At 41.2% G+C, this 26,790-nt stretch overlaps 2 protein-coding genes across 6 annotated transcripts in view; one reads left to right on the plus strand and one right to left on the minus strand.

Moving 5' to 3' along the window:
* Positions 1-145: 145 nt before the first annotated feature.
* On the plus strand, positions 146-15,007 carry NIF3L1 (NGG1 interacting factor 3 like 1). The gene is made up of 7 exons (XM_056111806.1): positions 146-165; positions 4,519-4,977; positions 5,940-6,102; positions 6,946-7,069; positions 9,001-9,139; positions 10,612-10,695; positions 14,539-15,007. The coding sequence occupies exons 2-7, from the start codon at positions 4,542-4,544 to the stop codon at positions 14,724-14,726; spliced, it is 1,134 nt and encodes a 377-aa protein (XP_055967781.1). The 5' UTR covers positions 146-165; positions 4,519-4,541; the 3' UTR covers positions 14,727-15,007.
* A 5,352-nt stretch (positions 15,008-20,359) lies between these two features.
* Positions 20,360-26,790, minus strand: part of ORC2 (origin recognition complex subunit 2) — a 35,104-nt gene continuing 28,673 nt past the window's right edge. For all 5 annotated transcript variants that reach the window (XM_056111868.1, XM_056111867.1, XM_056111866.1 and 2 more), the window contains 3 exons: positions 23,313-23,374; positions 21,506-21,624; positions 20,360-20,632 (listed from right to left, as the gene is read on the minus strand). In XM_056111868.1, coding sequence (XP_055967843.1) covers positions 20,546-20,632; positions 21,506-21,624; positions 23,313-23,374 — 268 coding nt within the window. In that variant the 3' untranslated portion in view covers positions 20,360-20,545. The remainder of the gene's footprint in view (positions 20,633-21,505; positions 21,625-23,312; positions 23,375-26,790) is intronic.

A 26,790-nucleotide genomic window follows, 5' to 3' on the forward strand; every position in this document is an offset into this window, starting at 1 on the left:
CCGGAACTCCGTGGCGCGACCTCCAGAAGTACCCTTGGGTAAGTAAAATGAGAAGGACCACTTCCGGTAGGGCCTCCCGCCCCAGTTCCGTCTCTCCGCTCGAGAACTTCGGCGCGGGGCCGGAAGTGACACGTGACACTGCTGAGGGAAATCTTTGTGGAATTGGTGAGTTTGGGCATTTAAGGGCATCTCGTGTAGATGAAGGTGCTTGATAGTTCGTGCGGCTGTGGATGTTCGGCAGTGCTGCCCTAAAGAGAAGCCGAAGAGAAGACTAGAGCAGAAAACTGGGCAGCCGCACGGGATTGGTGGGCGGGGTCCGGACTTTTCTTTTTTTTTTTTTTTTTTTTATGGTCTTTGCTATTTTATTTTATTTATTTTTTTTCTTTTTTTTTCCCTTTATTGTATTTTATTTTTTTTTTAAAGTTGTAGATTTACAGTTTTATGTGCTTTGGTTTCAATTATACAATGATCAGATACCCATCCCTCCACCAGTGCCCATTTTCCACCACCATGGATAATATCCCTCCCACCCCCATCCCCCCATCCCCCCTGTCTCTGTGGCAGGGCAATCCCCTGTGTTCTCTCTCTCCTTTTGGGTGTTGTGGTCTGCAAAAGAGGCATTGAGTGGCAAACATGTTCAGTCCATAGTCTACTTTCGACATGCATCTCCCCTCCTGGGAGGATCCTCCAAACATCCTTTATTTGGTGCTCCCTTCTCTATCTGAACTGCCCTTTCCTCTAGGATACCCGGCTGGCCTCTAAGTTATGGAGTAATCCTCCTGGTGCTGATCTCAGCTATTCTTGGGTATTAATCTCTTACTTTGTTACTTTATATCCCCCAGATGAATGCAATCTTTCTATGTCTATCCCTCTCTTTCTGACTCATTTCGCTTAGCATGATACTTTCCATATTGTACCACTTGTATGTAAATTTCATGACTTCATCTTTTCTAAGAGCTACATAGTACTCCATTGTGTAGATGTACCAAAGTTTCTTTAACCAGTCATCTGTTCTTGGGCACTCAGGTTTCTTCCAGTTTCTGGCTATTGTAAAGAGTGCTGCAATGAACAAACAAGTGCAGATGTCACTTAGACTATACATTTTTGCCTCTCTGGGATATATTCCCAGGAGTGGTATTGCTGGGTCAAATGGGAGCTCAATTTCTAATTTTTTGAGAATCGTCCATACTGTTTTCCAGAAGGGCTGAACCAGTGGACATTCCCACCAACAGTGAAGGAGTGTCCCTTTCTCGCCACATCCACGCCAGCATCGGTTGCTTTTGTTCTTTTGAATGTGGGCTAGTCTCTGAGGTGTGAGATGGTATCTCATTGTGGTTTTGATCTGCATCTCCCTGATGATTAATGATGTAGAGCATTTTCTCATGTGCTTTTTTGCCATTCGGATTTCTTCTTTGAGAAAGTTTCTGTTCATTTCATTGCCCCATTTTTTGATGGCGTTGGATGTTTTCTTCTTGTGGAGTTTAACCAGTATTTTGTATATCCTGGATATCAACCCCTTGTCAGATGTGTATTCGGCGAATATCCTTTCCCATTCTGTAGACTGTCTTTGTATTTTGGTCACTGTTTCTTTGGAGGTGCAGAAGCTTCTTAGTTTAAGATAGTCCCATTTATCTATCTCTGTTTTCACTTTCTTAGTGTCTGAGCCTCCTGGGCTTTTTTGTGATCCTGAAATAGATCGAAAGTGAAGTGTGGGGTAGTCGGGGGCGGAGCGATAGTACAGTGGGTAGCTTGGATGCGACCATCCCAGGTTTGATCCCCAGCATTTCATGTGGTACCCCCACCCGTCGGGTGTGACCCCTGAGTGCAGCGCCAGGAGTAAGCCCTGGACACCGCTAGATGTGACCCCGGATCCCAAATGTGAGGTTGATGAGGTAGTGTAGGATGGTGCAGTACGCCGCCTGTACAGTGGGCCCTCCTAGTGTCACTTAAGGCTAACCTCCGCCGCGCTGACTGTACCAGGTTGTTCTCAGCTTGTTGAGCTGGGTGCTAGATCCGTTCTGCAGAGGGAGATGCGCGGGGTTCAGTAATTTGTAATACAGCAATGGCTCGGTGTGCAATCGTTCTGGTTTTAAATTACTCTTATCCACGTCTTCCTGTGCGCCCTCCCACTGCTGTACTTGGCGCCTTCAAGCAGGTCCTGATTTGTGATGTGGAGGTGTTCAACCAGGTAACCCTGTACAAGGGCTCTAGCAAATGTATGATGGTGAAGAACTCAAACCCGTTTGCTGGCCCAGTGGAGACCTCCCCTTAGCTCTTTGCCAGATTTGGGAGATTTGGAGCAGTAGTAATTGAGAGCCATTGAGTCCCGGGTGTACCTGTGGCAGAGCAGAATCCTGCATGTGAGATCCTGGATTTGAGCTGCATTGCAAGAAAAAAAGAGAGACCATTGCAGGTCAGTCAAGATTCAAGGCTAGAGTGATTTTCTTTCCTTTTCTCTTGAAGTTCCATATCTCATGAAATCATATTAAATAAAACTCAAGTCTTGGGCTAGGGAGATAGTACAGTGGGTAGAGTGTTTGCCTTGCATGCAAATGACCTGGGTTCTATCCCTGGCACACATAGGTCTCTGAGCCCACCAAAAATGATCCCTGAGCACTGTCAGTTGTGGCCTAAACAAACATGAAAACCCCACATTTGAAATACTTTTGCTGTAGAAATTTTGGGAAAATCTGCTCTTTGTTAATCATCATTTGGTCATATGTATTTCCTAAAATTCACTATTACTGACTGATTTCTTTTTGTGCTTGCAATGACTTTGTTCAAAAATAACATAGATATTAAATTTAAGAATGGAGTCAACAGTGTTACTACTTGATCTTGAGTATATATTTTATAATTTTGGAGTTTTCATAGTTAGAGCCAACCATTTGTTAAAATTTTAACTCCTTGCTATTCTTCCATCTTTTCTCTTTTTTTTTTTTTCCCAACCTTTCTGGTTTTCTTGTATGAAGGTGTTCAGAAGGTTCACATACTGGACCAAATGCCCACACATTCACTGCTGCTATCTCTTGATCAGGCCTTGGATAACAAATGTTGTTTTTTGAGACCTTTTGGAGTCTTGATTCTGCATCTTTCTAGAGTGACCCGCCTGACAGAAATCCAATAATAACACCAGTAAAACCAGTGAGTTGCAGTAGTAATTAGTTTATCATGCACAGTCAAAATGAAAGTTTATAAACTGGGAACACACAAACCAAAACACAACAGAGCTCAAATTTACATTGTTAGCAGTTTATATTTTAGGAGGCAATAACTTTTTGTTTCTTATTTATTTATTTATTTGCTTTTCGGGTCACACCTGGAGATGCTCAGGGATTACTCCTGGCTTTGCACACAGGAATGACTCCAGGCAATGCTCAGGGGACCATATGGGATGCTGGGAATCGAACCCAGGTCAGCCGCGTGCAAGGCAAATGCCCTACTGCTGTGGTATCACTCCAGCCCCTTGTTTCTTTTTTAATAGTGAATAGCTGTATTAGACTTTTTATTTTAACGACATGAAATTGGTTAGTTAGTTACCTCACCAACTTTGGGAAACAGGTTAAATTTTATGATTTTTAGAGGTTTTGTAAGAAATTACTCTGATCTAGTCTTATAAAATAATCTAAGCTTTGTGTGGTGACTTTTTAAAAATTTTTTCCAATTTTATTTTTATAAAGTTCACAATAATTGATTACATTCAATATGTCAACACCAGTCCCATCACCATTATTTTGAATTTTCCCATCACCACTCAAGCCTGCCCCACATGCAGATGCTAAACTATTTTGTATTGCTTGTTATGAATAGTATGAGATGTTTACCTGGAATTCTAAAATTTTAAATAATTGGGGTTCAGAGGCATCTCTGCGGCATGCTGCTCTCTTCTGAGAATCATTTGTGAGTCTCTGAATCATGGCTGTTAATGTGCTTAAATCATACCCAGACGCAGTTCTTGGGTGTGACTGCCAGGAACTGCCTCTGGGTACGATTTAAGGGTGGGGAGATGGGAGGAAGGTACCCCATCCCCAATTCCATGAAGCCTGGAGTTTTCAGTCACAGGTTCCGCATACCTGGGTATTTCAGCGGATTCATTCTCATGTGTGTGGGGCTCTCAGGATGAGCCTGTGAATGTTGAATGTCGGCCGTGAGTATGGCAGCGGTTAGGTTCAAGTTTGCGGCTGTGGAGCAGGCAGAGGGACATTCCTGCCCACCTCTGAGGTACCCCAGTGAAATCAGCGTGTTGTGGGGTGGGGAGACATCTCTGCAGCCTTCTGCTCAAGATATTCCAAGGTTCATTTGTGAGTCTCTGAATCATGGCCATTAATGCACTTATATGGTAACCTTTTATCTGTGCAGAGAAATTTCAAGGCTGGTTTCCTTGATACAGGGTGCTGTAAGAGCCTGTACTTCAACCCAAGTATATTTGACTATAGCCCCTTTGACTATAGATGTTGCTGTGCCACAAATCTAGGTCATGTGTACCTCCTCTGAACTATGCCTCTGTTTTGACTTCAGATGCTGTATTACCTGACTTCTGTATGTTGTCATCTTGTGCACTCCTGGTCCCTACCAAAATCCGTTGCGTTCATCCCCTGATCTGCCATTCTTCTCGTTCCTTCATGGATTTGAAGGCTCTTCTTGCCTCCTTGAATGACTTTGCGTCCCTTTCATTTGCTGAGAGTTGGGACAATGTTGGATTACTGGTGGAACCAAGTCCACCCCATACTGTGAACACTCTCTTCCTAACCAATGACCTGACTGAGGAAGTGATGGAGGAAGCTCTGCAAAAGAAGGCAGATCTCATTCTCTCCTACCATCCACCAATTTTTCGACCCATGAAGCGCATAACCTGGCAAACCTGGAAGGAACGCTTGGTAATTCGGGCCCTGGAGAACAGAGTCGGAATCTACTCTCCTCACACAGCTTATGATGCTGCACCCCAGGGAGTTAACAGCTGGTTGGCAAAAGGACTTGGTGAGAAGCCTTTTGTTCTTCTACTTTTAATGATTTATCTACAGATGTTTAAAATTTTGGCATATTTGTTCACAAGTGTTCTGTGTTAGCAATGGGGAACGTTAGACTGTTAATATTTTAAAAAAATATTGCTAAAACCTGGCAACTGAATTGCATTTGAGAAATGAAGTTTTAGTCCTGGATCAGGAGAGTATATAAAGTCCTCACAGTCCACTGAGCACTGTTCAGAGTGATTCCTGAGTGCAGAGTCAGGTGTAACCACATGCGCTCCCCAAAACCCAACAACAACAAAATGCTGATTCAGTTGAAAGTTTAGATTTCTCCAGAATGTCCTTCATATGTATAGACATCAAAGTTTTATTGCATGCTTATTTATACTCAGCACAATGAAAGAATTCAATGTTTTTTTTTTGGCAGGGGGACATACTAGGTGATTTGAAAGGCAAGCATGCTGCCCACTGTACTGTTGCTCCAGCCCAAGTGTTCAATTCAATCTTATTAGTTTACAGACTTGAGGTAAAAGCTTTTTTTGGTTATGTAGCCTTCATTAGTATGGTTAAGTATATCTTGAGCAACTAGAGCCTGAGTTGTGGCTTGCGTGAGTAAAGTTAGTAGTCACAAATTTACCTATTATCTAAAAGTCAATGAACCAGAGTTTCTCTTTTAAGTTATTTTTTGGGTTTTGGACCATACGCATTGATGCTCAGAGCTTATCCCTTGGTTTCTGCTCAGGGATTACTCCTGGCAGGGCTTAGAGACCATATTTGGTGCTGGGGATTGAGTCCAAGTGGCCCGGTGCAAGGCAAGGCAAGTGCCATACCTATCACTCTTGCCCAGGAAGAAATCTTTTTATAAATGTGAATTTCTTGTATTTTTCCCCTAATAGTTTATTTTTGTTTCTCCCCTCCCCTCCAAAAGAAAAGTCCCACAAAAATCCATTTTCCTTCAAATTTTTTCCCCAGGAGTTTGCACCTCCAGGCCGATACATCCTTCCAAAGCTCCCAACTTCCCGACGGAGGGAACGCACAGAGTAGAATTCAATGTCAGCCATAGCCAGGACCTGGACAAAGTCATGGCTACAGTGAGAGGAATTGCCAATGTTTCTGTTACGTCTCTTTCGGCTAGGTACAATATATTTTTCACTTTTGTGTGTGTGTATTTGTAAAGGTTTGTAATAGAATCCTGTCACTCTGATATTTAGATTTGAAGCAAATAATTTTCCTAGGGGGGTGGGTTTATAAAGTAGCATCTCATTTGCTTGAAGCTCTTGAAGAGAGCAATAATACAGTGAAAACAAAGCCACATTGACTATTTTCTGTGGGTAAGGAATCCTACTGCTGACTTAACATCATTTATAATAGTTCTTTTTTTCACTTTTGTTTGGTTCGGGCCACATCTGACTGCTCAGGCCTTACTCTTAACTGCACTCAGGGATCATTCCTTGTAGGGCTCAGGGGATCATATGTAGTGTCTGGCATTGAACTGGGGGCACCCATGTTCAAGGCAAGCACCCTCACCTCTCTAATGTCTCTGTACCCATCTCTACCCACCCCTCCCCACACACACACCAAATGTTTTGTTTTACTGATTCTGTACAGAATCCAACAGTGAACATTTCAAGAAGCTAGCTAGATGCTTCTGATACAACAATTTTAGAATACTAGTTTCAAAGTGAAGTTCCTGGACCAGCAACATCAGCACCAAAGAGGGACTTGTTAGAAAGGTTAATTCTCAGGCCCCAGATAGACCTGCTGAATGGAAAGCAGGTGGGCTCAGCTGACAGAGAAGTCTGTGAGGTAATTTTCATGCATGCCAAAAATTGAGAAACTCTGTTCTAGAAAGTAGATTGGTTTGGAATTAAATCCAGCATTCCATATAATTCTAACCAACTGTAGGAATTTTGTATATTATTTACACAGTACATCTCGTTTTTGTTTTTTCTAAACTATCATGTGACTCTTTCTTTAGTACGGATGAAGAAGAAACACGGGTCAGTCTGAACTGTAATCAGCAGGCTTTGATGCAAGTGGTGGATTTTCTTTCACAGAACAGACAACTTTATCAAAAGACTGAAATTCTGTCGCTGGAAAAGGTAATTAAAACTCTTCCATTATTGATGTTTTTTTTTTTTGTGGTTGTTGTTTTTGCTTTTTGGGTCACACCCGGCAATGCTCAGGGGTTACTCCTGGCTCTGTGCTCAGGAATTACCCCTGGCGGTGCTCAGGGGACCATATGGGATGCTGGGAATCAAACCCGGGTTGGCTGCATGCAAGGCAAATGCCCTGCTCGCTGTGCTATCGCTCCAGCTCTCGATTATTGTGTATTTTGGCTTGGCATATTTATTTATACATTTTAAGTCAATAAGCTATTAGCCATCAACTAAAGAAGTACAAAGTGGTGATTGAGGGTATAATATTCCCTGGCAAGCATATTGAGAAAGGAAGTGTTTCATGGATAGAAAGATGCTGGTACTTGTCATTGTCCACTTGGGCTGCTATAACACATTTGGGCCACTGTAACAAAATTCAGATTGGATAACTTATAAATTACAGCTCTTTATTTCTCACTTTGGAATGTTTAAAAATCTTAAGATCATGGCAACTGCTGATTCTGAATGGTGTCTGAAAGGGTCACTTCAAACGGTAGGAGTTAGGAATCTCTCTGGAGCCTCCTTTATTTGGAGCTAAGGAGGTGTCCACATGTGGCCATGCTCAGAGCTTAGTCCTGGGCTCAGGGATCACTCCTTTTAGGACTCAGGATCATATGGGATGCCAGCGATTGAATCCACGTTGGCCATAAGCAAGGCAAGTAACCTGCCTGCTGTATTATCTCCAGCCTCAACACTTCAGTTCTGCATAACCAACTGTGTCCTGGACCTGCCATCAGTGTGTATGTCCTCTGCTCAGTCATTTTCCACAGCTCACTCTTACCCTAGCCTACCACGCTGCCCTTGACAGCACTTTTTTATTTTTCGGGGGGGTACCACAGTGGGGCACCATGGTTGGAGGGCCATGCACTGCAATGTGCAGGTGTTACTCCTGGCTCTGCACCAGAAATCACTCCTGGCAGTGCTTGTGGGTCCATCAGGGATGCTGGGGATTGAACCCCGGTTGGCCCATGCAAGGCAAATGCCCTACCCATTATACTATCACTCCAGCCCCGATAGTACTTCTTTCTAAGCTGCTTTGTGATCTTGCTTTAAGACCTGAGTCCTTGTAAAAGTTGTTTATCCAGGGCTGGAGTGATAGTACAGCAGGTAGGGCATTTGCCTTCCACGCGGCCAACCCAGATTTGATTTCCAATATCCCATATGGTCCCCTGAGCACCGCCAGGAGTGATTCCTAAGTGCAGAGCCAGGAGCAACCCCTGTGCATCGCAGGGTGTGACCCAAAAAGCAAAAGAAAAAGTTTTTCCTCCTTTTTGGGGTGTGGGCAGAGGGGGAAGTGGAGGGGAGGATTGGGCCACACCTAGCTGTCTCAGGGCTTATTCTTGGTTCTGTGTTCAGGGATCATTCTTGGTGGGGCTTGAACTCGGGTCAGCTGTGCCCTCTCTGACCCAAAACCTTTCACATTTCCCCCAAGTATTCCCCTCCATGGATCTCAGCTTAATTATCTTGCCATTCCCCCATGTTCCCCTTCAGCACCTATCTTGTATTTAAACACCTGCCTTCCCAAGTGACTGAATACTCAGCAGACAGTGTTTTGGTCAGGATTGCATTACCAAGTTTTAGTTTTTGCTATTGGAAGCTCACAGTATGCGTGCTTTACTGACCTTAGCATTTGCTCTTTGCTCTTTTTGATTTTGTGTCACTCTTGACCGTGCTCAGGAGTTACTCCTGGTTCTGCACTCAGGAATCACTCCTGGTGGTGTTGGGGAACCATATGGGGTGCGGGGGAGTGAACCTGGGTCAACTGCAACATTTTACCCACTGTTCTATCACTTTGGCCCCTGCTCTTTTCTTTTATAGGTCTATTTTCTTGTACTAATGATGGACTATGTTGTTAAATTCCTATGTTCCTTCAGCCTCCGCTTCTGCATACTGGAATGGGACGGTTATGCACCCTGGATGAATCTGTCTCCTTGGCAACCATGATTGAACGAATCAAACAGCACCTCAAGCTACCTCATGTTCGCCTTGCTCTTGGGGCAGGAAAGACTTTAGGTAAATATGATCATTTTATTTTGTCTTATATATCTTCTGATACTGTTAGGCAGGGCTGGAGCGATAGCACAGTGGGTAGGGCGTTTGCCTTGCAAGCAGCCAACATGGCTGACCCGAGTTCGATTCCTCTGCCCCTCTCGGAGAGCCCGGCAAACTACCGAGAGTATCTCGCCCGCACGGCAGAGCCTGGCAAGCTACCCATGACATATTCAATATGCCAAACACAGTAACAAGTCTCACGATGGAGACGTTACTGGGCCCGCTCGTGCAAATCGATGAACAACGGGAGGACAGTGACAGTGACTGTTAGGCAAAAGTTGAAATTCTTGGTTGTATTAATGTATGTTACAGAAAGGGGCCTGGAGAGATAGTAAAGGTAGGGCACCTGCTTTACATATGGCTACTGGGGTTCAATCGCCAGCACCTCCTATGGTCCCCTGAGACTGCCAGGTCCCCAGAGCACAGAGCCAGGAGTAAGCCCTGAGCACAGCAGAGTGTGACCCCAAAACTCTGTGTGTGTGTGTGTGTGTGTGTGTGTGTGTGTGTGTGTATGCATGTACATATATACGTGTGTCTATATGTGTGTATATATACAGTATATACGTACACATATGTATATATCATAGAAAACATTTTAGCAGCTCATAGGAGAGGACTGGTTTACTCTGTCAGTATGTCTAAATTGTGCTGTGGGCAACACCTCATTGGCTTAAACAGTTTTTTTTTTCCCTTAGTCACACTCCATGTTCATCTTAAGTTAGCAGTAGACTATGAACTGGTTTTTGTTTTGTAGTTTTAACACAGTGGCTTGCAACCTTTTTATACCTACAGGTCAGTAAAAATTATTTTGGGGTTGGAGAGATGGTACAGGGGTTATGGTGCTTGCCTTGAATGTGGCTGAGATGTATGTTCAAGAGAGAATACAGCCTGGATGAGCAAGCCATATTTTTAAAATAAAATTAGTAGAGAAAGCTCAGTGGCTGGGAGCATTCTTGGCATATAGGAAGCCCAAGTGTAGTCGCTGGCACCGAAGTTCCCCACTTACTTCTGGGTGTGATCCTAAAACCAAAATAATAAGCAATTACATTTGGGTGAGGGAGGGGTTGGTCCACACTCCTCCCCTGGGAAACGTGGTATCCTGGGGGATTAAACCCAAGCCTCCTTTTGCATGTAAAATATGCATCCCAGTCCGTTTTTTCTTTTCAGCATCACATTTAGAATTCTTGCTACAAGTTTTGAAAATTTTGAGGGGGTGGGAGCAAACCCAGAGGTCCTCAGGGCTGTGCTCAGGGATTACTTCTGGCGGAACTTGGGGGATCATATGTGGTGCTGGGGAATCAAACTCATGTGGCAACATGCAAGGTAAGAGTCCTACCCACTGTACTATCTATCACTCTGGCCCAGATATAAGTTTTAATATTAAAATGAAGTATAATTTTATAATACTGGTCTTGTGTTTATTTATACTGAAGAGTCTCAAGTGAAAGTGGTGGCTTTGTGTGCTGGCTCGGGGAGCAGTGTTCTGCAGGGAGCAAAGGCTGATCTTTACCTCACAGGTAGGAGACTGTCTTGGGTCATTTCTACCCGTTTTTACTGTATGCTTTCTCAAATTTGGTTTGAACCAACTGAAAATGCATGTAATCATTAGCACTCATGTAATGCATAATTGTCTCCTCATAGATGTGACTTTTTGAAACTATTTTTTCATTATGCTCCTTTACAATGAGAAAGAGGCAATTCAAAATGTTTAAAATGCCTTTTCAGCAAACAGTGTTGAGATAACTGTAAGTCATATCATGTGAAAAAAAACCTTTCTTTTTTTTTTAAATAGGACTTCTATTTATTTTTATTTATTTATTTTAATTTTTATTAGTGAGACACCATGAGGTACAGTTGTAGACTTACAAATTTTTGTGCTTGGGTTTCAATTATACAATGATCAAATACCTATCCCTCCACCAGTGCCCATTTCCCACCATCACGGATCCCAGTATCCCTCCCACCCCCCATCCCCTCATCCTACCCTACCTCTGTGGCAGGGCATTCCCTTTTGCTCTTTCTCTCCTATTGGGTGTTGTTGTTTGCAAAAGGGCAATGGGTGGCAATCATGTATGGTCTATGGACTGCTTATATTTATTTAGCCACTGATTTAGTTAACTGAAGCTGACATGAACTCCACATTACATTTTTTTCTTTTTTAATTTTTTTATTGAAGATCCGTGAGATAGACCATTACAAAGCTATTCATGATTGGGTTACAGGGATCCAATACCCATCCCTCCATCAGTGTACATCTCCTACCATCAATGTCCCCTATTTCTCTCCTACCATCCCCAAACCTCCCAACCTTCTGCACTCCCAGCCTTCCTCTATTTTTGTGCATTATGGTTTGCAATACAGGTACTAAGAGGTCATTATGTTTGTTTAGGGCATTCGGTATTTTTATCGGGACTCTAAGACTGGGGTAGCTTTTTAACTTGGTGGCAGCTTTGGGGTATGGACGTGACTGCCAAGCCTTTTGCAAGGACAAGGAGGTGGGAGGGAGGTAGCCCATCCCGACCCCAAGAAAGCCTATAATTTCATCACAAAACTCGCATACCAGGTTTTCAGCAGATTATATCTTGGTGAAGTCCGTTCATAGACAGTGGAGTTAGGGCAGGAACATGGCAGTGCTTTTAGAAGCAAGCAGCTGCTAGGGGGTTCTGCTTGGGTAGGCACCAGACTGACCCGCTCCCCTTTAATTTACCCCAGTCTGTTCAGCCTTGCACATGCAGACCCCTTTCTAGCACATGCACAAGTCAAATTAAAATGGATTAAAATACTTGAGATCGGATGTGAATCCATCAATTATGTCGAGGAAAACATAGGTAGAGCACTCTATGACATTGAAGCTAGAGGTTCTTTAATGATTCAGTGCCTTTGACTAAGCAACCAGAAGCAAAGATTGACAAATGGGACTGTATCAAACTAAGAAGCTCCTTCTTTTGTAGAAGAAACAAGAACCAGAATAAATAGACATCCGTCACACTGGGAGAGAACATTTGCCTACCCCTCATTTGGTAAAGGGCTAATAGCCAACACTGATAGAAGTTTACAAAAAAAAAAAATTAACCCCCTCCAAAAATTGAGGTGGAGTGGGAATAAGCAGAAACTTCCTCAAAGACATACAGATGGCAGAAGCTATATATAAAAAGACTCTAAATCACTTATCATTAGGAATCTACAAATCAAAACAAGATACTATCTCACACCAGTGAACGTGGCACATATCACAGCACAAAAACAACCAGAGTTGGCATGGATATGGGGAAAAAAGACCCTCATTCATTGCCAGTACAAGTGTCAGTTAATTCAACCTTCTGGAAAACATTATGGACAACTTCTCGATAAACAGGGAAGTAAGCTTTCATATGACTCAGCAGTTCCACTCCTTGGCATCTATCCAACGGGTTCAAAAACTATTCAGAAAATACATTTGTATCTCTTGTGTTCACTGCAGCACTATTCACAATTGCAAAGATCTAGAAGCAACCCAGGTGTCCAAGAAGAGATGACTGGGTAAAGAAAAAACAGTATACGGGGCCAGAGTGAGTAGGGAGCTTGCCTTGCACATGGCTTGGGTCCCCAACACCATGTATGGTCCCCTGAGCCCCACCAAGATTCCTGGAACTTGATAGTACAGCAGGTAGGGCTATTGCCTTGCACACAATCAACCTGGTTTCAAATGCTAGCGTCCCTGAGCATCACCAACTGTAGCCCAATTTTAAAAAAGGGAGTGGGGGGTGGAAAATCCCTGAGCACAGAGCCACTGAGTCTGGCCCAAAAAGAAATGTACAAATCAAATACTTGGCTATAAAATGAAATCATGCAATTCATGCTGAGATTAGTCAGTCAAAAGGAAAGGGACAGACAGAGTGATCTCTCATAAGTGAGAGAAATACATTAAAGAAACACATGTGACACTCCTTTCTATCCTTCAGCAACATACACAATTCCTAACATTTTAAATGTATTGGGATGGTGATACAGAGGTTAAGGCACCTGCCTTGTATGTTCCCAGTCTAGATTTGGTCTCTGGTATCACATGACCCCCCTCCCCCGCCTCAGGCCTTTGCATCAGCTGAATGGCCTAGTTGACTGAATGGCTCAGTTGGTTATCTGGAATGGCTGCCAGCCACTGAGCACTAGTTGGGAGCTTCCCCACCAGACTACCAAAATATTTACATGAGACTTTTCTATGTGGAGAGCTTTTGCTTAGGGCTCACTCTTGGCAGTGCTCAGGAGTCATCTGGTGCTGAGGATCCACCCTGGGTTGGCTGCATGTTAGGGAAGCACCTTACCCACTATACTATCTCTCTGGCTCCTCCCTAAAACCTCTTAGCAAAAGATAACCTACCAGTAACTTTAGTTTCTAAGAATTTTCCTACGTCAAAAGGAAATCTCTTGTGTTTAACTTATAAATAACTTCAACTCATTTCGTGCAGAATTAGACTGTGGTCAATGCTAATAACTTAGATGCTCACAAAGCACAAAGTTATCTTCTAGGACAACAGTTTTCAGATGCTGGTACTTAGACCATGGACAGTGTATAGAAGTCTGATGTTTCATAATGTTACTGCCACTTAACATATGGTATGCCTGGATCATGTGCTATTACGAGTGTGTGTGTGTTTTGCTGGGAAGTGAAACGAAAGTCTTTATTGAAACTTACTTAGAAAGACGTGAGCAGAGAGAAATAAGTATATGTTTGAGACAAAAGCCTGTGTTGACTTCTGCAGAGTGGAAAAAGGAAACAAAGGCCTATAATCTTAGCATAATGGTCTTTATTTCTCAGTGGCCCATGGGGTATTTTTCTTATCACTTATCTACAAGTGTAAAAGATCAAGGGTGTGCATGTGTGCATGCCACAACCAGTGATGCTCAGGGCTTATCCTGACTGCTTAGGGATCACTCCTGGCTGGGTTTGGGAGACCATTAATGTGATACTGGTGATCAAACCTAGGTCAGCTGTACACCTTACCTGCTGTACTCTCTCCAGCCCTATCTAGGATTTTCTTATGCATCTGTTACGCTTTCTGAAAGTACCATATTAGTTGCTGTCATTTATTTCATTGTGGAGCTTTCTGAATTTCACAGGATTTGGTTCTGGCATTATTTCTATACTTCATTAGATATTTGGGTTTGGAGACTTGTATACCAGCCAAGAACTTGAGATTCTCAATGGGATGGTGTTATGTAGGATATTTAAGGCACCCATATCTCACTTTCTAGAATTGTATGTAAAGAAGCTCTGTTGTAATATCTTGATTACAAAATTGGTATTTTTTTTGCTGTTATGCTATAACATTCCAGACTCTACATCAGATATTTTAAATAGTTCCTCTTTGCTTTATTGGCAGGTGAGATGTCCCATCATGATGTTTTGGATGCTGCATCTCAAGGAATAAATGTTATCCTTTGTGAACACAGCAACACTGAACGAGGCTTTCTTTCTGATCTTCGAGATATGCTAGGTGCCCACTTGGAGAAGAATAAGATTAATATTGTCCTGTCAGAAAGAGACAGAGACCCTCTTCATGTAATATAACACATACAGGAACAATAGAATGACACAATCTGCAATTTGATTGGCTCTCAACTTCAATGCACGACACAATAGTGCAGTTGCTGTTATGAAAGAATGTCTTAGGTGTACATTGTGATCATAGTGTAGTATAAGTAGATACTCAACTATAAAACTACATCTGCAACTTACAAAGTTTATAAGTTAATGTTTCCTCAAAAAAAATGTACATTTTCATTTTTGTTAATTTTTACTGAGTGTTCTATAGTTCATAAACACTACCATGAAAGAACAAATGTTGATTATGAAACCAAATTAAAGAATATAATAAAAATATTTTTTCTTTATAAAAACTAGTAAAGATTGATTAGAATCTGACATTCTTGGGAAGTAACAACAATCCTCTTTAGACTTCCAGATAGTAGCTTCTAGGTGGTAATAATTTCTTGGGGGGGGGACTGGTGGAGGGGTTGTTCAGATCACATCTCGCGATGCTCAGGGGTTACTGCTGGCTTTGACTCAAGAAGCACGCACTCTTGGAAGTACTCAGGGGACCATATGGGATGCTGGGGATCAAACCCAAGTCCACTGAGTGCAAAGCAAGCACTCTTCCCACTACACTATCTCTAAAGCCCACATAATTCCTTTTAGTATATTTCTGTTCCTGTATCCCTAAAATTCTACCTAAATTTCAGAATCAGGATGAGATTTATCAGAATAAGGTATTGTACTTTTCAGTTTTTTTAAAGCTACATGGCCATCTTTCATAGAACCTGCTTTGATTCTTGGGATAACTAGCCTGTAATGGTCCTACATATTTAACATGCACTGTACAGTGTAATGAATATCATAATACAAATTATGTATTAAATGGTTAGTGCGAAAAATAATACTATTGATGACTCAGCATATACCACTGGAGGGTCATACTTGAATGTGGATTAATTAACCCACAGTGCAGTGCTGGTGTTAAAGTGTGTTAAAAAGAATATTCATTTTCTACCAGACGCTATATTTGGTGCATACAAACATTGTCATACCTTATAAACAAGCAAACAGGTATTCTCTTACAAATGAGGAAGCTAAACAGATACTAAGAAATCTTCCTAAGGGTTTTGTATCTGGCATCATCCCCCAAAAAAGAAAGCTTAAGTCCACATAGATAAGTGATGGGAATTAGGACAGTCAAGCAGTGTGGTTCTGAAGCCTGAGTACTTAAGTCTTCTTAAAAAGATACATAATCCTGAAGAAAAGTCTTTTAAATTGTTTTATTGGGGGTGATAGAGTGACAGTACTGGGGCCATTGTTTGGAACGTGGCTCACCTAGTTTTGATCCCTAGCATCACATATGTTCCCTCTGAGTTCTGCAAGAAGCCCTGAACACTGCTGGGTGTGACCAAACACACAAAAACAACAATAAAAAAGTAAATGATTTTACTGAGTGGCAAAATGCAAAATTTTTAAATGCTTTTTATACTTATTTCTAATTTATCTACTGAGCTTTACTTTGGTAATGACAAAAGCAAATTCTCTAAAATTCTGTCCAAAATAAGAAAGCATAAGAATTATTTACTTCTTTTGTAGGACCTTTCTCTACCAGATGTAGAGATCAATTTGAGAATTTGCGAATCCTAATTTCCAAACTAGCCTTTGTGGTTCGCCTATAATATGGATGCACTAAAGAATTACTAACAATCTTTAAGAAATGCTCATAAATTAATCTACTAACCCCTAGTATTAATCTGTGGTTGCAGTCCAGTATGGGGTTCACTTAACAGTGTGGTGGTCCTGGGAAAAAAAATAGTCAACAGTAAAGATTTCTGAATACACAAAGACCCAAAATTTAAACAGTGAGTCTGAGGTGTTTTTGGCAGTACTTGCTTGGTTGCACTTCCCTGGCAAAATGGGGACCACAGTGGAAAAATTCAAGAAGCCCTGGTTTAATCCAATTAGAGGACCAAAGGATCCAAGAAGGCCCAAGTCAAAAAGGAGAAAACATAAATAAATAAAGGACCTATAAAGGATCAGTGTCTAAATGGAATGAGACCTCAGCTGAGATTTTAAAAGGGTGAGGGTGCAGTGAGCATGCAGTGCTGAGGATCCAACTCAAGGCTGTGCCAGATCTGGCATGTGCTCTACCACTTGAGCCAGCTTCCTCCAGTCCCCTTGAGATTATCAACCTAATTTTTTGTGCAATTTTTGATTTTAGATTAAATAACTAATTTTTACCTTCTCTACTAGATTCTAGTAACATAAATAACTGGAAACACCCTCCTTACAACTCCACTTACTGTATTTTTCACCTTGTTGCAGGGGATTGAACCCAGAGCTTCACATACATTCTTTATAGTTTTTAAAAATAAAGAATCACCAATTTTTTTTTTTTTTTTTTTTTTTTGCTTTTTGGGTCACACCCGGAGGTGCTCAGGGGTTACTCCTGGCTCTACACTCAGGAATTACTCCTGGCGGTGCTCAGGGGACCATATAGAATGCTGGGGATTGCACCCGGGTTAGCCACATACAAGGCTAACGCCCTACCCCCTCTACTATAGCTCCACCCCCCCAAAAATAATTCTTGTCATGTTTTCTGAACTGTTCTAAGGTGTTGACTGTTGTGTTTTTATTGTTGTTGTTGTTTTTTAGTTATTTTTGGGCCACACTAGGCAATGCTCGGGTTATTTTTTGTGTTCAGGAATTACTCCTGGTGTTTAGAGGACCATATGGGATGCCAGGATTGAATCCAGGTTGACTGTGACATAGCAAACACCAAGGCAAACACCCTACCTGCTGTACTACTGCTCCAGCCCTGTTGACTGTTTTATGTATCATTGCTCTACAAATGTGATGGTACACAAGAGAACCTGAAGATTTAGATAAAATGCAGATTGATGCAAGAAACAAGACTTGATTCAGATAATGTAAGGAGCTTTACCAAGCTCCCAAGAGAGACTGATGCCATCTCCAAATGTGTGAGATTCTCCTAAGAAAGAAAACAATTACAAAAAGCACCAGCACAAAGTCACTGACATAACTACTTACCTCAAGGGTATTTAGGAGTACACATTCTTGTTAAACAGATTCTCCTGACTCTCTGATGCTTATTTTGAAAACCACACTTTGCATAGGAAGGCTTGCAGTCGAAGTGCATATGCCAAGATTTTTCTGAATATTTACAGAGTTGTAGGTTTCACTCACACTTCAAGTTTTATTTTCCATAGCAACAATATTTTAAGTTTACTTTATTCAACACATTCAGGATACTATAATGTTAATTAAACCTTTATATTTTATCATCATGTCCTCACAACTATCTAGCACAAAGCCTATGCAGTAAAAGGTCAACAAATATGAATGAAAACAGTATAACAGCAATTCCAAAAATCAAATATGGGAGACTAAGGAAGAAATCAAGTAATTACAAAAAGCCTCAGTACAAAGTCACTGACATTAACTAGTCACTCCAGGGGTATTCAGGAACATACACACTGGTTAGGCAGATTCTCATGATCCTCATCGGTGATGGCTACTCAGGACTAACAAGATAATAAATTCTGAACAATGCCACTGGCTCCACTTTCCAGTTAGCCTAGGGGAGAGGGGGCAGATAGTAATCTTAAAATATAAAGTTTATCAAGACCTATTAGCCCTCCCCAACTCCTGATTTTTGTTATCAATGAAATGTTTATCTACTAAAATGACAAACATAATAAGAACTGTCCAGTATCACAAGAAGTGATGTAGCATTCCCTACACAAGGAATTCGTTATTATACCATTTGTAGAATATAATGAGTTTGTTCTATACCCTGTACTTGTTTTTAGCCTGTTTATTTTGCCATTTTTATTAAGAACAGTCAGAAAATTCTGTCAAGATTTCAGGTCTGTTCAATTTAGCAGAAGTAAATAACACTCAAAATTTGAGCATCAAGGAATACTGATTCTGAAATGTTACTGAAGAGCATATAATTGTGCCAAGATCTTCATTAGAAATGTAAGATGCATTTTATATTTTTATGAAGCACTCCTGAAATAGTTTTAGTATAAAGCCATACTATACATTTTAAAAAGTGATTATATCCAAATTGACTTAATTTATTAGTAGTAAAGACTATTGACACATTCTGCTTGAAAAGAGCAGACACAACAATTATAAAAATAAACCAGTAGGTATTTAAAAGCAAGTCCAAATTTTGCACATTAGACCTTAAAGGATTTGCATGTACACACAAAAACATACACAAACATATATTTACATAGTACATTATTACAGACTAGACTTAGCAAAAAAAAAAAAAAGGTGCAAACCAGCAAGTATATGCTATCATTTGTCTTTTCAAAAGGAGACAGACAACTATTCTTACACGTACATAAGTATCTCTGAAAGGATACTACTGATTGCTAAAGAACTGAATCAAGTAGGGCTGAAGAGATGGTATAGCAGGTAGGTACTTGCCTTCATGCAAGGAATAATCCCTGAGCACAGAGCCAGGAGTAAGCTGGTCTGTACCACCAGGTATAGATCAAAAGCTAAAAACAAAAAACTGCATCGGGTACTGGAAAGAAATTCACTTTTTATTAAATACCCCTTTGATACAAATTTTAAAAAACTTTTTAAAAGGATCATATTCATGAATGATTTGCTTAAATATTTTGATATTTCACTTTAATCCTTAATACATGGACTTTGTGTCACAAAAATATATTTTTTTAGCATTTTGGGAAATATTTCCATAAAAATAATATACAAAGTATGATGAGAAAATGTGATGTACTCCATACTTCACTACAATGATATTTTAACTACTTTGACTTCCAAGTATGACATATTTTAGGGAGCATGAAAGACTATAAGCTGACTGTATTGACCAAGGCTAGCCTTTCCTTCCATAGAAATATTTAGGAGGGTTGAAATCATTCTAAAAAAAAAAAATCATACTGAGTTTTTTAGTCTACTTAATAGAGAAATCAAGATCAACTTAAAGGCAGTCATTAATATAATGCTCATGTGCTTGTTATTTAAGGAAAGTATATCACTATACAAGAATAAATGTTTTTCTTTTTTCATATATGAAACGTAATTCAGAACTGTAATTCTCTAGCCTGGCTTCTCACCTGTATTCTGAAGGTGACGGCACAGACATTAACTGTTCTGAATTTCATGATTTAATGTCCATGCACTAATTCCTAGGATGAGTGGGTATACACCCTACACACTTGTTTTGCTTTCTTAATATCCCAACTGAATACTGTGTCACACTCCCCCACCGCCCCAGAGCAGAATGTAGTCCAAATCCAAAAAAAGAAAAATACTAGATTCTCCTACTCTGCTATAAACTTACATGTGTTTTGTGAAGCAATTTCAGAAAACAGTAAGAGATATCTGCCTTCTCCATTATACTAATCAGTTCTGACACACACAGAACAGCAAATAAAGCAGATTTATGTGATGTCAATCTTTTTTTGAACTTCACACTCTGGAAAAAACACATTTACAAATAACTAGCTCCAAGAGTGCTAAAAAGCCCTCAAAAATTAGGATTATCATCTCATATAAAGTAATTAAAAAACATCTGATTTCAAATAGTCCCTGAGCATACTGTTCACTCTAACAAGAAGTCTCCAGAGAGGTAATGAATGAAAGGCACATTTTCTCTTAACTTGAGGATTGCTGCACAGTCCTAGAGATGGTACACCAGCCAGGCCAATCAAACTTCTAATTCATGACATCCTCACCCATCCAACTTAAATTCTGTATACTGGAGAAGAGAGTCTGATGTTGGCTGTAAACACAACACTTTGGAGCAGTGGCAACCTTTCCATAGACAACCTAACAACAGGATAGCTTCAAGAATCATCCTCTTCCTTTTCCAGGAAATCAGTCAACGTTCCACTATCAACAGGAATTAATAAATATTCCACTCCATCAGTTCCCTGTAAGATGAAATATATCCTCAATGTTAGTCATTTGTAAGATACATCTAAATCCTGTTCAACAAAAAATTTATTTTCTTCATATTTTATGTCAACATAATGCAAAAGGATGTCCTTTTCTTATGCTGGCTTTCTTCGAGTATCTCTTTATATGCAATTCATTCTTGGAATGCTCTTTCCTTCCCTCTCTGATAGTTCTCTCCCATTCTGCCTTTACATCTCAGCTCAATGGTCTTTTCTGATCACAATTTGGTCAAATCCATGAATTTTAATCTTTCATAATCATAAATCTACTAAACACAGTCAAAACTATATATATTTATGATGTCATTCTCCTCCAATGTATATTTATTTTGCTTTTGGGGTCACACCCGGCAATGCACTGAGGTTAATCCTGGCTTTGCACTCAGGAATTACTCCTGGAGGTGCTCAGGGGACCATATGGGATGCTGGGAATTGAACCCGGGTTGGCCGTGTGCAAGGCAAATGCCCTACTCACTGTGCTATCACTCCAGCCCCTCCTCCAATATTTTCAGCTCCGTGAAAAAGGAGTTAGGTTTTACTATATCCCAATATTTAGGGCATTGATATATAGTGCTCATTAGTATATAGCAGATTAATGAAATGGGTAGAAGACAAAAGGGAAAAGGGAACAAAATTACTTGAATTATCTTCCTATAAGTCTGGATAAGAACTCAGTATTATTTTTTGCTCTGTTCAATTTTTACAGAATTCAACTGGCACATTACCTAAACGGAGTCTTGTGACCAATCATAGAATCTGTTTCACAACTAGATTTGAGTCAAAGGCCTACTTTGAACAAGTTAAGACTATTCCTAACATGCAATGCTTTAATTTCAAAGTCGTAATTACCTTCTTTGTTTTTATGAGCTTGTGGTCCCTAAATTCAGTTAACTGGGCTCGAAGTGTAAGATCACTATTCACAAGAAATGCCTCCCGACACTGCTGGTAAAAATCTTGAAAAGAAAGTCCTGGAGATTTCAAACGGAGAGGTAGATTTAGAATTTAAAATATGACCACACACACATAAGATACTCACAGCAAAGAACACAGAAAAATTGTTACTGTCATAGTATGTCAAAGAAATTATAAAGTACTCAAAAAGTACTGCCAGAAGAAACAAAACTAGAAAATACTTACATATTAAATGCTGTTGAGTGCATTTTTAAATTATATAAAAAAAAAAATTGGGGGGATGGAGTTGGTACACTGGGCTGTGCTCAGGGCTTACTCCAGGCTCTGCTCTGGGATCGCTCTTGGTGATGCTCAGGGATCTATACAGGGTGCTGGGAAATTGAATCCAGGTCTGCCACATGCAAAGAGGCCTAGCCACTGTACTACCACTCTAACCCCGAAAGTGTTTGTGTGGGTGCACATTTTTTTGCTTTTTTGGGTCACATCTGGCAATTCTAAGGGGTTTTTACTCCTAGCGATGCTTGGGGGACCATATGTGATACTAGGAGATTGAACCTGTGATGGCCACCTGCAAGGCAAATGCCCTACCCGCTGTCTTATTGCTCTGGCCCCAAGAGTACACTTTTTTAAAAGAGAATTCATTAGTTGAACTAGTCAGCGTGAGACTACTTAATGTCAGCAATTTTTTTTATATAAGTATTTTATTTAAGCACCTTATTTAGAATACTGTTAATGGTAGGTTTCATGCACGAAACATCCCATGTATTAGACTGTCTACTTCACTCCATCTATTAGAGTATCTATTTTACTCCATCAACATACGCAGTTTGTTGTTTGGGGGGAAGGGCACAGCTGGTGGTGCTCAGGAATTATTCCTGGCTCTTTGTTCAGGGATCACGCCAGGAGGACCTGGGGACAATATAGGGTGCTAGGGATCAAATCTAGGTTGGTCACATGTAAGGCAACCACCCAACCTATTGGACTTTAGCTCTGGCCCCAATATAAGCAGATCAATACAGTGTGAACAATGCCAAATTCTTTATGAACTGCATCTGGCAGTGCTCAGGGTTTATTCCTGGCTCTGTTCTTAGGGATTTTCCTGGTGGTACTCAGGGGATGAAATGGGGTGTTGGGGTTGACCACAAGCAAGACAAGAGCCTTACCTGCAGTACTATCTCTCAGTACTATGCTGACTTTTAAAGAGTATGAATAAGAATGGTATCTGAATAGTTATTAGAATGGTTATTAGGGCCACCAGAAAGCATATTTTGCAGTTAAGAGTCCCAGGTTTGATCCCTGGCACTGCATGGTGTCTCAAGCATTGCCAGGAGTAACCCCTGAGCACTGAACTAGAATTAGCCCCTGGGCTCTACCAAATGTGGCACTAAAATGAAAAAAAAAGTGTTTGTTTAAATTAATACTATTTTTTGTAAGGAAAAGAAAGAAAATCTAAGGTGCACATTATATGAAATATACGTAATTAGTAGATAGACCTCTATGGTTAGAGTTCAGATTTTAAAAGTAAGCTTCTCTTTTCAATGCACATTACCAAACAGCCTGTTCAAGAATGTATCTTTAGGATCACTTAAAATTTTGCTGTGTGATAGACACACTAGTCAGAGAGCAAACCATTTACTCAATGCAGTCACTTCTGTGACAAACTATAATGCTATAATAAAGATTTCACAAAATAAAATTCAGAGGTCGAAACAAAAGTCAATTTAATAACATAAATATTGTATACCATTGTAAGCAGAGTTATCCTGGTTTTCCAGCTGATACTTTATTAGCAGCCTGAAAATCCCCCTAGACAAAAACAAACAGGAATTTTAATTCAGAATGCCAATGTCAAAAGATTAACAGCAAGAGGTAAAATACACAAAGAGAAGTTAAAATACATTTCCTGGCTGTACTATCTTCTATTCTTTTCTTCAAGACACAGCATAACATATCACTGGAGTACTTGAAAAAGAAAAGTTCTTAATATCCTTTTATGGTAGATACAGAAATATTTTCCCCTCTCCTCATACTACAGATTAACTCATTACCAAAAACTTGAAAATAAATAATAAAATTTGAAGAAAATGAAGAGGAAATATTAACCCCAAAACTGTAAACTAAGTCACTAACATCTGCTATGGAGATATCTGTGAATGTTTTCTTATTTATGAAAAGGATGCAATGAAGAAAAACAAATCCACGTATTTATATCTTTTAGACATGGTATTATATCATTTATAGTCTCTTCCAGCTCCCGGAAGAGAACAGTGCAGAGTCTCCTGCCCCCGCGCCTGGTTGTCCTCGGCGGGGCCCCTTGGAGGGGAGCGGGTTGAGTTTTCCTCCCCGCCCCGACCAGGGCTCCGGCAGCCGAAGACCTCCAGAACCAGACACCATCATGCTGAGACCACTCTCCACACACATGAAGGTACCGGCAGAGGAACAAAGGCACACGGGTCCCGGGGCTGAGTTCTCCAAGCCTACTTGGATCGGGGCTGAGCATCCTCCACCCAGATCCTCCAAATTCCAGTAGGTGGGGGTCACAACCACCAACTGGCCCCCTGGCACCGAGTAATCCCATCAGCGGCCAAGACCCAGAGACTATAAAACCCAGCTCCTGGAAGTGACATCTTATTATCTCATTCTTACTTTGGACAACCTGGCAGGCTACCAAATGTAACCTTGCCTTGCATATGTGAGGCCCTGGGTTTGGATCCTCAGCTCAGTCAAGAGCAAAAAAATAAAGAAAATAAAAGAAGTTTCCTGGAGACATTACAAAGATTTTAAATGCATATGCTTTGAAGCGCAGCAGATTTGGACATACTCTCTGTGCCATTAACTATAGACCTTAATACTGATAGCAAGGAGCTTGACGATAGTACACTAAATAGGGTATTTGCCTTGCATGTGGCCAACCTGGGTTTAACCCCTGATCCCTGACCGGTGTGATTCCTGAGTGCAGGGGCAGAAATAAGCCCTGAACATCCCTGGAGGTGAGCCAAAAACCAATCCCCCCACCAAAAAAAGTGTCTGTGAAGATCATGAAATGTGCTTCTTCAATAAAGGACCCCATGTTTAAATCAGAATGTTCAAAAAAAAACTTTTAAAAAAATGGGGGGGCTGAAAAGATAGTACAGAGAGCATTTACCATGCACACAGCAAACCCTGGTTCGATCTAGGTGTCACAGGTATTTCTGTGAGTACTACCAAGAATGACCCCTGAGCACAGAGCCAGGAGTAAGCCCTGAATATAATTGATTGCAAACCAAAATCAAAGAGAAAAAATAATTAGGAAGGACATAAAACAAAAATCTAAGCAAAAATTAAAATCATTTTTAAATAAAAATGTGCCCCCTGCACCTACTTGTCCTCACCGGGGCCCATTGGAGCAGGGTGGGTTGAGTTTCCCTCCCCGCCCCAAGCAGAGCCCCAGCAGCTGAAGACCTCCGGAACCAGCCACAGACATACTTAAGACCACTCTCAACACACTTGGACGAGCTTCACGTATGAAGAAACCGACAAAGGAACCCAGGTGTGCGGGACCCGGGACCCGGGGCTGAGATCTCCAAGGCTGCTTGGATCAGGACTGGGCCTCTTCCACCCAGATCCCCCATCTTCCAGTGCCTAGGCGTTACACCCACCCACCCCCAGCACCATGTAATCCCATCAACGGCCAAGACCCAGAGACTATAAAATCAAGCTCCCAGAAGCACGCAGCCTGTATTTGTGGCCACATGAACTCTTATTATCTAGTTCTTGCTCTCAAAGAACCTAGCCGGCCACCAGAGAGTATCCTGCCTGCATGGCAGAGTCTGGCAAGCTTCCCGTGGCATATTCGATATGCCAAAACCCAGTAACAATGATGAATCTCATTCCCCTGACCCTGAAAGAGCCTCCAATGTGGGACTTGCTAAAATCTCAGGGCTAGGATGAATGGAGACATTACTGGTGCCTGCTTGAGGAAACTGATGAACAACGAGATGACAGTGATACAATGATACAGTGAAATAAAAAGAACTTAAGATAAATAATCAATGAATCATAATATCCAATACACAACTTAAAATGTCTAGGACTAGAGAGACAGTACATCAGATAGAAAACCTGCCTTACACTCAGGTTCAATTCCTTGCACCCCATATGGCCCTCTGAGCCCTGCCAGGAGTGATCCCTGAGTGCAGAGTCAGGAGTAAGAGTTACACACTGTCAAGTGTGGGCCCCTGCCTACCCCTCCCCCCCAAATAAATAAAATATGCATCAGATTTTAAGTAAAATCTTCCAAAATTCTTATACCACCATGAGGCTGGAGATAAAGTTATAGGAGTGGGGTAAGGTACCTGACTTGCATGAAGCCAACCCAGTTTTGATCCCTAGCACTGGATATTGTTCCCCAGGCACCACCAGGGACAACTCCTGAAAACCAATGGGTACGGCATCCCAAATTCTTTTATGTCTGTATTTGACACTCAAGTGCTTTTATTCATCTCATGTGTGATATAATCACTGTATCACTGTCATCCTGTTGTTCATCGATTTGCCAGAGCAGGCACCAGTAACATCTCCATTTGGTCCTGTCATGTGCTGGTGTAGCCCGATGGCATATCGAGGGCTCTTTCAGGATCAGGGGAATGAGGACCATCATTGTTACTGTTTTTGGCATATCGAGTACCATTCTAAGACCATTCTCCACACGCTCAGATGAGCCTCACTCATGAAGGAACCAGCAGAGGAACCCAGGTGTGCAAGACCTGGGGCCGAGATCTCCAAGGCTGCTCGGATTGGGACTGGGCCTCCCCCACCCACATCCCCCACCTTCCAGCAGCTAGACAATTACACCCACCAACTGCTGTGTAATCCCACCAATGGCCAAGATCCAGAGACTGTAACACCAACCTCCTGGAAGCATTTGCGGCTGAGCGACCTCTTATTGTCTAGTTTTGTCTCTCAGAGAACTCAGCAGGCTACCGAAAGTATCCTGCCTGCATATATGCCTGACTGGGAACACCTGTAAAGGCAATTAGAGGCTGCCCCAAAAGCCTCCATCCCTCTTGGAGAGCCCAGCAAGCTACTTAGAGTATCCCGCCTGCACGGCAGAGCCTGGAAAGCTACCTGTGATATAATAAATTATATAAAAATCTATAAAGACAAATGTTATATTCTTCTTGTTCACTATTAGGCAATCTAGTATTAAGCAGTTTATATTATACAATATTGGAAACTTGTTG

This window comes from Sorex fumeus, unplaced genomic scaffold (genome assembly GCF_029834395.1).
Source record: "Sorex fumeus unplaced genomic scaffold, SorFum_2.1 ptg000014l, whole genome shotgun sequence".
In the NCBI taxonomy this organism is placed as follows: domain Eukaryota; kingdom Metazoa; phylum Chordata; class Mammalia; order Eulipotyphla; family Soricidae; genus Sorex; species Sorex fumeus.

What these genes read in the sequence shown, in the direction of transcription:
- NIF3L1 (XM_056111806.1), top strand. Translation starts at nt 4,542, where the DNA reads ATGTTGTCATCTTGTGCACTCCTGGTCCCTACCAAAATCCGTTGCGTT. An exon ending in CTGGTTGGCAAAAGGACTTG is followed by an intron (nt 4,978 to 5,939) that starts GTGAGAAGCCTT and finishes TTTTTTCCCCAG; the next exon opens with GAGTTTGCACCTCCAGGCCG. An exon ending in TGGGGCAGGAAAGACTTTAG is followed by an intron (nt 9,140 to 10,611) that starts GTAAATATGATC and finishes TTTATACTGAAG; the next exon opens with AGTCTCAAGTGAAAGTGGTG.